The sequence below is a fragment of the Lissotriton vulgaris genome, chromosome 9, assembly GCF_964263255.1.
Source record: "Lissotriton vulgaris chromosome 9, aLisVul1.2, whole genome shotgun sequence".
Taxonomy (NCBI): domain Eukaryota; kingdom Metazoa; phylum Chordata; class Amphibia; order Caudata; family Salamandridae; genus Lissotriton; species Lissotriton vulgaris.
In genome coordinates, this window is record NC_141697.1 from 75748258 (window position 1) to 75762434 (window position 14177).

Below are 14177 nucleotides of genomic sequence, written 5' to 3' on the forward strand. Positions count from 1 at the left end.
AAAACCGCAGCGGACTGACCAAGGACCCACCGCCACATTAGGATGGCTGGTGGGTCCTGGTTTCCGTCCGCAGCTTTTCCGCCGCGGTCGGCTTACAACCGCGGCGGAAAAGCTCTGATATGGTGACGGTGTCTCTCAGACACCGTCCGCCATATCAGGATGGGCTTTAAAAAGTGCTTTTCCGCAGCGGGTTTTCCGCCGTGGAAAAGCATACGGATCTTCACTGCGGGGGCCCGTTGCGGGCCCCCTAGGTGAAGGGGGTTTGGGGGGTGCACATGGGGGGTACCTATGGTACTCCCCTGCATTTGCATGCAGAAAGCGGCAGGCACCGCGCAGTGCCTGCCTCTTTCTGCATGCAAATGCAATGCGTGCCTTTTTAACATTGCCGCGGGTGCAGCTTAAAGCTGCACCCGCTGCAATGTTAAAAATAGAGGATGTGACCACCAGGGTGGCGGTCACATCCTAATTGCACAGGAGGGAACTCCGCATGCCATGCGGAGGTTCCCTCCTGCTCTGGGGTCGCGGACGGACGCAAGTCTGTCCGCGATCCTAATCGACCCCTTAATCTGTCTAGTAAGCTTATCAAACTCTTCTCTAGATAGTTCGGGAATAGTTGACATCTTAGAAATTAGACCCGACGGGGGACCAGGACCAGAGTTATTTTGTGGCACCGGGACAAAGGCTTGATAAATGCTCCGAATTTTGTCTACAAAAAAGGTAGCCAGTTCTTCACATAGGACAGCCGAGGTCGGGGTAGCATTATCCGATTATTTCATATTGAACTCATTAAGAAATTTAAAAATAACTTTAGCAGGATTAGTGCTGGCTTTTATTTCAGAGGCATAAAATTCTGCTCGCACCCTGCAGATAGCTTTATGGTAGGCTTTTAGCTCCTTCATATAGCTAATCTTTTTCTGTAAGGAATAATCCTTTCTCCAGTCCCGCTCATGTCTTTTACAGTGAGTCTTTAGGGCAGCCAAGGTATCATTATACCAAGGATTGGTATCTTTGGTATATCCTTTAACCCATCTTGCTGGAAAAAGTGTATCCAGCGCCCGGGTAAGCCAGGTACAAAAGGAATCATAGCCTGTCTCCATGTCCGAAAAAGAGTCTAAGGGGTCAAGATCCAGCAGAGCTTGAAATTCCTCCAGCGGAATTTGCACCAAGGTCTTTTGCACATAGCCCTTTGACTTTTGTGTGCAGTAGTGATAGCGGCACGTACGGACAGCTCCAGTAGAAAATGGTCTGTCCACACTAACGGCTTAGGAGTGACAGTTCTAGAAAGTTCTATGTTAGTAAAGATGGGGTCCAACACATGGCCTCCTATATGGGTGGGGCTTTTAACAAGTTGGAGAAGCTGAAAGGCTGCCAAGTCGGAGATTAAAGTACGCACACTCTGATCTTGGTCAGAATCAAAATGAAAATTAAGGTCACCCAATATAGTAAAGTTAGCTGACCCCACCGCATAAGTTTCCACCACTTCCAAAAGAGATGTATTAAAACTCTGCATGGGTCCAGGGGGCCTATATATTAAAAGTCCAGTGAAGGTATGTGAAGTCCATGTCATTTCCCTCAGTAACCCTGCCAAGCTTAGTAAGAAAATTGCTGTTTGAAATATGTTATATACAAACCATCCATTAGATATTGGTCTGTTATTTTCTGGGTTAGGTGAGTCAAGGTTCGCCTTCTAATAATGAGGGAGGTTTTCAACTTGGGAGGAAAAGAAACTAGTTCCACTGACTTGTTTAGCACATTTCTGTCTACCTCCCCTGTGCCAGTTGTGTGACTGATTTTGAGATGCGCTGAATCTGAAGGTGATAATGCTGAGCTGCTTGCAATGCATTCAAACTATTTTTACGAAAGTGTGTTGAAAGTATTTAGTGGAGGAATACTGGTGCTGTTCCTCTTTGTGGTGGTTGAGCCAGGTGTTGGGGAGAGTGTTACATTCTCCTGTTTCTATTTTATTACTGTTCCTTTAATTCTGGTGGAATGTTGGTGACTCCACTGTGTGTACATTGGAATGTATGAAGTCAGTTGCAGCTGAGCTTCTCTACCTGTGGCATCTTAGGGTCCAATCTACAAATAAACTACAAAACCTCATCAGCTTCCTGTTCTTCTTACTTACAAAAGTGGCGACGAGGGAGAAAACAACTCACCTGACCCTTTGATGTCTTCATTCTCAGTCTAAAAAATTAATTTCTAAGGAAAAGAAAACCTATGAACCAAAGTAGTCTTTCTACAAACAAAGATCTTCAAGAAAATCTTCTAAACTATTCAAAGAAAAAGCAGAAAATCTTCAAAACTATTCAAGAAAAAGCAGCATCTCTTACAGTGAGTTGTGTCCATTTTTATTATTATTGCCTTCTTATTTCGATTCTTCTCTGGAAACGCTTGTAAATACCAAAAAACAGCGTTTATTAAGACTATCATTTTGTTCCTCTTAATGTGCTTACATTTTGCAAGAAAACGACATTTTCGTAACATTTCCTCGTTTCAAAAGCTGTTTTATAATCGAGAAAACCACAACGTTTCCTTTGCATCTTTCAAAAAGACATTTGTTTATCAACAAGACGCGAGCGTGTGTACACGCGCTGAACTTTTCCACCTGATCCCACATCAGAGTTCGACGTCATGCCACACGTCAGGCGGAACACTTGAGACACCGTCAGGCACGTCGCGTAGCGGCCATTTTAATTTTGGTTGCATAGCAACGCGTTTCTCCGCGTTTCTACATCGGATTTCTTTTAACCAAGCGACGCTCATTTAAAATAAAGCAACGCTCGTTACAACAAAACAACGCTCGTTCAAAACAAAGACAAAAAAAAAACTATTTGTCAAGTTTCTTCCTTCAAAACGAGCATTTTTGTCAATTCCTCACAATATTACAGAATCAGCACGACACACTCACTCACCTGCTATTTCATCGGCCATCACGATGTACTCTGAAGAATCGCCAATGCATTCTGGGACATTTCAACTTTAAAAAAAAAAAAACATACTTTATTAATCCTCACAACAAACTGTTTACCAGCATTACCTTCACAGGAAAACTACTTTAATCAGTTTTTCTTCTAGGAATCGAATAAGACAACGGTGACTACCTTTTGTTTGTTAATTTATTATTTTTTCTCCTTAATATTTACATTAATTATACTGTTATCTCTGTTATACTATAGTGTATACCACTTTATAGTTAGTCATTACTTAACATGGAAACCAATAATATTTTAGCTCCTCCCAAATTTCTACAAGATCCTGGTGTACCTCCTATGAATTGGGAGGATTGGCGTGAATATTTTGAAACGTATTTGGAAGCAATTGGAGGAGAGGTATTCCTTGCTTCACGAAAATTAGCTTTACTCAAGCATAGTCTTGGTGTGGAAGGTAGGAAAGTTCTGAAAACATTACCTATTGTACCTTCTGTTAATTCAAAAGTATGTGTAGGGGGAGATGAAGATCTCAGTGAGGAAGAAATTGTATTTGATTGTTCGAAACTTGAATCAACCTTATCTGATGAATATCTAGATGCACTTAATGCACTAGAAGAAAATTTCGGTAAGAAAACCAGTATTGTTGTGGAAAGACACAAATTCTTTTCAAGAGCACAAATGGTTGGTGAAACTGTAGAGCAGTATGTTACTGCTTTAAGAAGGTTAGCGGTTACATGCAAGTTTAAAGAGTTACATGAGGAAATCATAAGAGATCAGTTCATCAATAGAACTAACAATGTTAAAATCCAAGAAAAATTACTTGACTTAAAAGATCCATCTCTTCATAAAACTATTTCTGTTGCCAGAAGGATTGAAAATAATTCACGTTATGTCAAAGAGTTGAACCATACACATGGCACCGATCGCAAGTTATCTGAAAACAAAGATTCTGGTGAGGTATGCACTGTGTCCAGTAAGCCAAAAACTTTTAATAGTAGATATAATGTTAAACGAGATAGTAGTATTAGACCTCGCAATTTTTCTGGTGTCAACAAAAGCACTGTAACATATAACAAAACATCTTCTAATAGAACCATGGTCCCTAACAATAAGCAATTTTGTTTCAGATGTGGAAATGCCAAGCATACCACTGAAAATTCTTGGTGTCCTGCGTCAAATGTCACTTGTTTCAAGTGCAACAAAACTGGTCATTTTTCAAAAATGTGCAGGTCTGGGAATCCTAACGCTTGGAAAAGCTCTGTAAATGTCATTGATGAATCTGTTTACTCTAATAGTGATAGCGACATTGAAGTTATGACCATTTGGAATGATGAGGAGGTCAATCAAATCTCTGAAGAGATTCAACCACCCAAATGTGAAGTCACTATCAACAACCACAAATTATTTCTTTGGGCTGATTCTTGTTCTTTGTATACCATTATTGATAAGACCATGTGGGAAACGTGTGGTAAACCCGTCTTATCACATTCACAAAGATCTCCTGTAGGTTATCTATGCATTAGACTACCTGTGATTGGATGTTTCACATCTGAAATCATTTTTAGGGATAGGAGTGCTCTGGGAACTGTTTATGTGGTGGAGAAAGGGAGAGCGTTATTAGGATGGAAGGAAGTTTGGAATTTAGGATTGACCCTTGATCCAAATCATCCAGACCAAGTTTTGCTATCTCCCAATTGGCAAAAGAAAACTTCTGGTGAAGTTTTAGTAACCCAGGATGACAATGCTGTGTTAGAATTGCATAAAAAGTTCCCTGATTTGTTTAATCCTAAATTAGGTTGTCTCAAAAAATTCGAACATAAGATTGTTCTTAAACCAGATTGTGTTCCTATTGTCCATAAAGTACGAAATGTGCCATTGGTGTTAAGATCTCAACTCAAATTAGAATTAGATCGCCTTTGTAATCAAAACATTATTGAACCAATTGAAGCATCTGATTGGCTTAGTCCAGTGGTTTTAGCACGAAAACCCAACGGAAAATTGCGCATGTGTGTGGATTTGAGAGATCTGAACAAAAATATTTGGGTAGATCGCTACCCTTTGCCCAAAATTAACGAAATGGTTGCTTCTGTTAAAAATGCAAAATTTTTCTCGTCCATTGATCTATCCAATGCATACCATCAGATAAAGTTACATCCAGAGTCCCGCCATCTAACATCTTTCATCACTCCTGAGGGTGCATTTCAATTCTTGAGAATGCCTTTTGGGTTATCTTCCGCCTCGGCGGTTTTCCAAAGAGTCATGTGCAAAGTTCTTGAAGGCACACCTAATATGTTAGTGTTTCAAGATGATGTGCTTGTATGGGGTGCAGATAAAAGTGACCATGATATGATTCTACATGATGTATTGGGTAAACTTCAAAAGGCTGGGTTGACTGTAGCTGCTGAAAAATGCAAATTTGCGACAAATGAAATAGAATATCTTGGGCACACTTTATCTGCAGATGGTGTTAAACCAAAAAAGAATCTATTAGATGCCATCAAGAACGCACCGGCACCATCCGATAAAGATCAGCTTCGTTCTTTTTTAGGTCTTGCCGAGTACTACTCAAAATTTGTGCCAAATTTCGCTTCTAAAGTCTTTTGCTTGAGATTGTTGATGAAAAAAGGTGCCAAGTTTTTATGGTCCACAGAGTGTCAAGCTGTGTTTGATGATGTAAAAAAAGAAATTACTAATGCTGTGGCACTTAAACCCTATGATCCCAGCAAAAGGTCGATCATCGTTGTGGATGCGAGTGCATATGGGCTTGGAGCTGTTTTGATGCAAGGGAAAGACAAATTTGAATGGGTGGTAGCCTTTGCCTCACGTACATTGAAAGGTGCGGAACCTTCTTACTCTGTCATTGAGAAAGAGGCTTTAGCTTGTTTTTGGGGTGTGAATTATTTCAGGAACTATGTCTGGGGCACTAATTTTGTGTTGAGAACAGATCATAAACCCCTTGTTGATATTTTTTCTACTAAGGGTGCAGGTAAAGCCACGCCTAGAATTGCCAAGTGGATTTATAAGTTACAGGAATATGACTTTTCAATGGAATACGTACCTGGAATCAAAAATGTCAATGCCGATTGCCTATCTCGACTTCCTGTTAGTGGTGAAGATGTAGTGGTTGAACAAGATGAGGACTGGTCAATTGCTTCTGTGGATGAAGCTTGCAGTGGTGCTATAAGTTTAGAAGTATGGAGACAAGCTGTTCAGGATGATGTGGTATTGAAGGAGGTAATTGCACGCTTAGCATCACCGTGCAATAATTTTTCTTGGAGTGATTCTGACTTGTCTGAATATAAAACAGTTTGGCCTGAACTTTCTTATGACCTTGTGGTTGGTGTGGTTAGAAGAGCTGACAAACTTGTTGTACCGTCTTCATTACGAAACAAGTTACTGGATCTTATGCACGAAGGGCACTCAGGCATGTCTGGCATGAAAAGAAGATGTAGGTGTGATTTTTGGTGGCCGGGTATGGACAAAGATGTTGATAGATGTGTAAGGAACTGCGCTGCTTGCACATGCAGTGATAAATCTCATGTTTCTCAGGAAACCACAATCTCTGCTGTTCCATTCCCTGACGGACCATGGCAGAAACTTGCTATGGACATTTGTGGTCCGTTCAGTGTTGGTACCATTACTGGTAAATTTGCCATTGTGTTAATGGACTATTATAGCAAATGGCCTGAGGTTGCATTTGTTAAGGAGGTTAAAGCTTCTAGCATTGTTAATTTTTGTGAAGAGGTTTTTCATAGGGAGGGTTTCCCTGAGAGTATCACGACTGATAATGGTCCGCAGTTCGTTGCGTCTGAGTTCAAAGTTACCTACATTCATGTGGTATAAAACACATTACTACAGCTGTTTATTGTCCAAGGGAGAACGGCATGGTAGAAAGGTTCAACCGTGTTTTAAAGGATTGTATTCAATTAGCTGTGTCAGGTGGCAATGATTGCAAAGTTGCTGTCAAGAATTTGGTTTGGAGTTATAGGAATACTCCACATTCTGCTACCATGGTATCTCCATTTCATCTTTTGAAGGGGCGTTCTGCTGGTAATAAGGTGACTCCTGCTTGGATGCTCAAGATTTCTGCTGCTCGCAATTATAAAGAAAATCTCAACAGTAGGATGAGCTCTTACCAAAAGAAGTATGTGGACAGGCATAATAGTAAAATTTCGAAACGTGCATGTAGTTTTCATGTTGGTGATTTGGTGAGATCTTCTCGTTTTGGGTTATCCAAGGATGGTTCTTCCAGATGGTCTCATCCCAAGGAGGTGTTAAAAATATTGGGTAATTGTGTTCTGCTGGATGATGGACAAAAATGGAATGTATGTAATGTGGTTAAGTGCAATGATTTGGAACGTAATCTTTGGTTGGAAAAGGGGTCTGGTTCAAGTTCTGTTCCGAGTCCTATTAATTCCCCTCATGTTCAATCCACGTCATCTGATCTTCCAAAAGTGGATATTCCCAGGCCCAGAAGATTGTCAGGTCGAATCATTGTGAAACCTGTCAAGCTTAAAGATTATTTGATGTGACTCTGTATATATATATAGAATGATCCTGAATGTCTTTGTAATGTGTATAGTTTTTTTTATTTTTTTTTTTTATTAAGAAGAAGGATGTGTTACATTCTCCTGTTTCTATTTTATTACTGTTCCTTTAATTCTGGTGGAATGTTGGTGACTCCACTGTGTGTACATTGGAATGTATGAAGTCAGTTGCAGCTGAGCTTCTCTACCTGTGGCATCTTAGGGTCCAATCTACAAATAAACTACAAAACCTCATCAGCTTCCTGTTCTTCTTACTTACAAAAGAGAGCTACCTCTGTACTACTTGAAGAAATGTTCTTTTAGCGTTTTTAGCTTAATTCCATGGAGGTTCTGTCACTGAAGGCTTGATATCATAATGATTCTGTGTTTTGGCACTCTGGATTGCAGATTTCTGCTAGAATCTTGTGGAGTTCCATAGATGGGCTGCCCACTTTAATTATGCGCATGGATTAGTGTTAACTTAATGTGGTTCTGATGACTGTTTTTGTAGGTTGTATTATACTGGCATTGTATAATTTGTTTTTTTCATTTCCACCATTTGCATCATACCAGGTTGAGTTTTCCTCCTACTGATGTTGTCATTAATCTAAGTGGCTTTCTTCTTGTCATTGACCAAGGATGTGGTTTTTACCAATATTTGATTGCCCAATGCAGTGGCAGTCCATCTACATGTCATTATAGTTAGTCAGAGTTGCCATAGGAGAAGCGTTTTTTGGTTCACCAATACGTTTTGTTGCCATTTCATGAGTTTTCACTAAAATTCAACCTTCACAGAACATTCATGGAAGCTTTGGGGTGATCCACTAAGTGGGGACTGAGATAAAGGAGATGTCTCGAAACATTGTTTTCACATATTATTTCTCATAGAAAATGTCGGTAAGCGATATAGGAAAAAAATATATGAACGAAATTATAACAAATTTGACAGAAATGTAGAACTTTAATCAGAAGGCATGCATTGATTTGGTGTAAAATTGTTCAAAACTCTTCAAGAAATTTATGTTTAAAGAGGTGCTCTGGTGGGCTTGAAAGGGTTTAAAAAATGGGCTTATCTGGATATTTGGTCCTGTTGGAGTCCCGCAGTACTGTCAATTTGAAACATAAGGGTTTCTGATTGGTCGCAAGAGCTTTTTCACTCATTGGCCTATGGTCAAAGTACCGGCACCATGAAACTGAAAAGAGTGATTGGCTGGCCGCAACTTGAAGAAAAATGCGGCGGCTGCCATTACAGGACACAGAGACTTGGTTTCTGAGTGTATTTTTGAGATAAAAACATTTACATGTAACAGCCAGCATGATGACTGAGTGTACTTTTCAGAGGTAAAATAATCCCCCATGCATTGCAGTGCAAGGACTCCATAGGTGGCAGGGTTTTGCAGCAAACAGCCAATTGCTCGAGGTAAGAGGGTAATACACCTGTGAGTGGAGCCAAAGCTTCATGTATCTATAGTTAAAAGAATGAGTAACAACACGTCCTTCCGACAGATGCGCAGTCAAGTCAGACCTAATAAAAACGACAAGCATTTTTTTTGTGGGAGGTTGACTGCATCATTCATTTCTAGGTAAAACCCCCTTTAACCAGATAGGGCCAGATGTAGGTAATCTCAATTTACCTATTCCTAAATACCGAATTTTACCGATTCAGTATTTAAGAATAGGTCAATAGGATGTAGATACTTTTTCGGTAAAAATTACAGAATCGGCAAGATTCGGTAATTAAGAATCGGCATTTACCAATACGGTATTTACCGAATTGGTAAATACCGATTCAGTAATTCCCATTCATTCCTATGGGCCTAAATTTCTTAAATTACCAATTCGGTAAATTACTGAATCCTTAATTTAGGCCCCTATATATGAAAAGTCTGTTACCGACTGGTATTAGGCTACCTACATCTGGCCCATAATCACAAGCAGAGACAAAAAATTATTTTTGTGAGGCCACACTGTGTTTACCTCTGAAATATCTGTGGTCCAGCGGCGGAAGCTAGTGGTACCAAGAGCTTCGTGATGTGGTGTCCATGGTAACTCCATGGCTGATTGGCTTGAATAAAGCACAACTGATGTTTTGGTATGATTTGTTTTTTATGTTCCTCAAAAGGTTTTGGCTGGCTGTGCAAGAGCTGAAGAAGCAGCCCCTGCAAGATGTGCCCGCGAGGGTGGACGAGATCTGGCATGAGTTCCTAAGCCCTGGCGCGCAGTGTCCCATCAACCTGGACTCCCACAGCTTCGAGAGGACCAGCCAGAACGTCAAGGACCCCGGCCGGTACACCTACGAGGATGCGCAGGTCAGACCGCCACTTTGGCAACCATTATTTACATATTTTGTGTTATTTTACACATCTGAGATTCTCATTAACCGCATCGCTGCGGCTGCTTTTCCCGCTGTGTGCGGCTTTTTTCAAATTACCGCGTTACATGTCGAGCTCAGCTCGTCATCAGCATACGAGCGCCGTAGCTGATGACGAGCTAAGCTCGTCATCAGCATCGAAAGGGTTAAGACATCCAATGTTGAGGCGGTAACTGTCAGGATTCCACATCTGATTTCTTTGTCTGGTATATGTTTCATTTTATCAATTACTAGCAGCCCGTCCGACGTTGTCCGGGGAAGCAAAGTAATGCGTTCAATGTTTGTAAAGCTGAAAAAAACTTTTATGCGAGCGTCTTCGTAGTTGTACAAGGCCCTGTGTGTTTGTCCTCTGCTAGCCTCTATGAGATCCAGCGTCTTTGACAAATGCCGAAAGCTTTGTTAGAGTTATGGCCGCAAGTCGTGTGACACTTATGAGTAATGTAGCGAGATTGGGCATTTCGGAAAGCCGCGCCCCTTTCTTGAAGCCTGAGCCATGTGCCAAGGAACGCGTAGTGAAGTGGACGGTGATGTATTTGTTTGAAAGCCGCAGCACTTTCTCGAAGCCTGGGCCGTGTGCCAAGGAACGCGTAGTGAAGTGGGCGGTGATGTATTTGTTTGAAAGCCGCGCCCCTTTAGCCACGGCACTTTCTTTGTGAGAAGGCATTTTGCCACAAATTACAAATGATGGCTGCATTATGCAAAGTAAGTTGTGTGACTGCAGAGAGTAAATTATTGTTAATATTACTGCTGAGTGAATTCTTACCTTCAGAATGGCGCGCCTCTTTTCCTCCTGTCAGCCCCCTATGACCACGCGCGTATTTGACCAATGCTGAGAGTTTTTTTTATTTACCCTAGCGTGATTGGACGATTGTGAAAGCTGCTCCCCTTTCTATTACTGTCGAGTGAATTCTTACCTTCAGAATGGCACGCCTCTTTTCTCATGCCAGCCCCCTATGACAACGCGCATGTTTGACCAATGCTGAGAGGTTTATTTTTATTTACCGTAGCGTGATTGGACGATTGTGAAAGGTGCGCCCCTTTGTTGAAGCCTGCTCCATGAGTGAACGAACGCCTACTGAAGCCTGTCCCCTGTGTGTACGAACGCCTATTGAAGTGTGCTTCGATGTCATTATCCGAAAGCCGCACCTCTTTAGCCACACCCCTTTCTCTAAGGCTGGGCCCTGTGACAACTAACGCGTATTATCTGTGCAAGACGCCAAGCTGTGAATGTAGTGCCGAGTTGTTTTGAAGTTGATTTGTAATCCTGAACCGCTTGCACAGTGAACTCGCTGCCCATGTAACATAGTGATTGTGGTGCTTTTTGGGCCATGCCCCCCTTACAATGTGGACGCCCACATGTTTAGTTTGACATGCCCACGCTACTCACTGAGTCCAGAACAACGCCCACACTTTCACCTGCCCATCACTGAGAGCAGAACAATGCCCAGAAGGGACTACTTTACCCCCCTATGTTCTTTTACCTTTCTAGTGTATATGGTGGCCAGATGTATAGCCTACCTCCATCTTCTGAAACTACCCTTTACAATGGTGTATTGGGTGTTATGATTGGTGCTGTACTTCTTGAGTTTACCCGCCTCAAAGGTTTCCAGTTCTCTCTTTATAATAGTAGTATAGATAGGATTTCCATTTTTTTGTGTATTTAGTCAGAGGATCAGATAGCGTTTCTCACTGAGGTGCATCACATAGTGACAAAGGTTCCCTATAAAGTAACAGAAGGCGCCAATAAACAAAGTGCTGGGCGATGTATTGTGAACAATATATGCTCTGCCACTTTCATGCCATTGACCCTGTTAATCATCTTTATGCATAAATTAGGAACTTCACTAATATAATTTTGTTCTTATTGCCTCAGCTCGTTTATAGCCACCATGTCCTTTTTTAAGGCCCTAGTCCTCTTTTATTACTTCAAGTTCTCAGTACTGCCTTGGCCTTTTTTGGAACCCGAGTCCTCCTTACTGCCCTTTTGCTCCTCACTGTCAGGACCGGACCGGGTCTGTTTCTCTCTATCTATCTATCTATCTATCTATCTATCTATCTATCTATCTATCTATCTATCTATCTATCTATCTATCTATCTATCTATCTATCTATCTATCTATCTATCTATCTATCTCTAAATATATATGTGTATATATATATATATATATATATATATATATATATATATATATATATATATATATATATATATATATATATATATTCATAGAAAAAACCATAGGTTATAGTGGATATATAGTTAGGAATTTGCATTTACAAAACCTTGAAAATTCAATGAAAAAACCATTGGTTTTAGGCCATATATAGTTAGGAATTAGCATTTACAAAACCTTATTTTACTCGCATAAAACCATTGAAATTCCATATATAGTTAGAAGCGCTAACTATATATCGCGCACCCGCAATCCACTGCTGATGATGTCACATATTACATCATTCATGACATGGTCAGTGACATCACTGATGACATCACTGATGACAACATCCAGTGATTGTATGTGTCTGTAAAGTTTAAATATGTTTTACATATTGAAGAATGAGTGGATGTATAAGTGTCTGGATGAAGAATTTAGTAGGTGCATGACTGAGTGTATGAGTGAGTGATTAAATGTGTCTCACTGAGTGCATAGGTTAGTGACTAAACTGTCTTAATTTGTGCATCATTATGTTTGTTGTTGTGTAAGCTGCTGCATGTGTTGATCAGTAGCTATAAGAGTGGCCATATGGGTTATTGATTGGTTGCCCAAGTATTTGAATGGGAGGCTGAGTGTGTGTGTGTGGGTGGCTGGGAGGTGCGTGACTCTGTGCATAGATGTGTAAGCAGTTGATTCACTAGGAGTATGAGTTCAAGAGTGCATGTGGAAACAGCTATATGGGCGGTTGACTGTGCATGGGTCTGTTGGTGAGTGAATGGATTTCTCATTGCTACATGTGCAAGTAAGTACGTATGTAAAACACAATACATGTGAGAGTTGAGATATATAAATAACTGAACATAAGAGCCAGTGAATGTGTGAGTGGCTGTATCGATCACTGTGAGCTTGTATCAGGGATTATATAAGAGAGTAAATATGTGTTATTATATGTTTGAATAAGTAAGATGTGTATAACTGTATAGTTGAGGAAATGGAGGTGTGATTGATTCTTTGCATGACTGACTAGGTGTGTGAGTAACTCCATGGATGAGTGACAGTCTGTGAGTGTCTGTTTATACTGAGTGTATGTAAGGTTATATTAGAGTCTGAAGAGGTTCATTGTATTATCACATGAGTGATGTGATCAGTGATGACAAATGAGATGTCATCAGTGATGTCATTTGAGTTGTCATCAGTGATGTCATCAGTGATGTCATTTGAGATGTCATCAGTGATGTCATTTGAGTTGTCATCAGTGATGTCATCAGTGATGTCATTTGAGATGTCATCAGTGATGTCATCAGTGATGTCACTGACCATGTCATGAATGATGTAATATGTGACATCATCAGCAGTGGATTGCGGGTGCGCGATATATAGTTAGCGCTTCTAACTATATATGGAATTTCAATGGTTTTATGCGAGTAAAATAAGGTTTTGTAAATGCTGATTCCTAACTATATATGGCCTAAAACCAATGGTTTTTTCATTGAATTTTCAAGGTTTTGTAAATGCAAATTCCTAACTATATATCCACTATAACCTATGGTTTTTTCTATGAATTTCATTGGTTTTTTAATAGCAAATATGAAAAGCTTTAAAATGTCAAGTACGTGATAGATAAAAACATTTTCGTATTTATGCACGCTGATGTGCTTTGAACGCTGCACCCCCCCCCTCCCCTCTTTTGTCTTAGTAGTACTCTCTCTTTGCAGATACTGAAGGGTAGTTAACGCAGGCCTTTACCCCCGTTGTAATCCGTCGTGCCTCCTTGTCTCTCCATTTGATTGATTGTTGTCCAAGCATTTACTGTTTTAGAATTGGTTCTCTTTGAATCATTCTCTATTTACAAACAAGCACAAAGTCGCAATACTCTGTTTAGTCTTTGCAGATAGTGAAAAATCGTGTAAAAAAATAAAAGTAATCGAGCAAAATCAGTAGGCCACTAATTGGATCTCTTTTTGACCTCGCTAAAATAGAAATATTAGGAACAACCCTTCATGAGAAATACGAAAATAGTGAGATGAACTGAGCTCCACACCATGAGGGCTGCAAGACAGCTCGGCTCCATCACCCACCCCGCACAAAATAACGACAAACCCTATGCAAATATTAAAAATATAGACAACACACCAGCAAAGAAACAGGGTAAAACATTTTATTAAAAAACTATTTACATAACGTTGGTTTATAA

The 14177-nt window shown here is 40.3% G+C and overlaps 1 protein-coding gene across 1 annotated transcript in view; it reads left to right on the plus strand.

The window, feature by feature from the left end:
- The window catches only part of RGS6 (regulator of G protein signaling 6), a 1185454-nt gene that overhangs the window by 967952 nt on the left and 203325 nt on the right, over positions 1–14177 (plus strand). The window contains exon 15 of the mRNA XM_086937058.1: positions 9579–9765. Within this exon, the coding sequence (XP_086793184.1) occupies positions 9579–9765 (187 nt within the window). The remainder of the gene's footprint in view (positions 1–9578; positions 9766–14177) is intronic.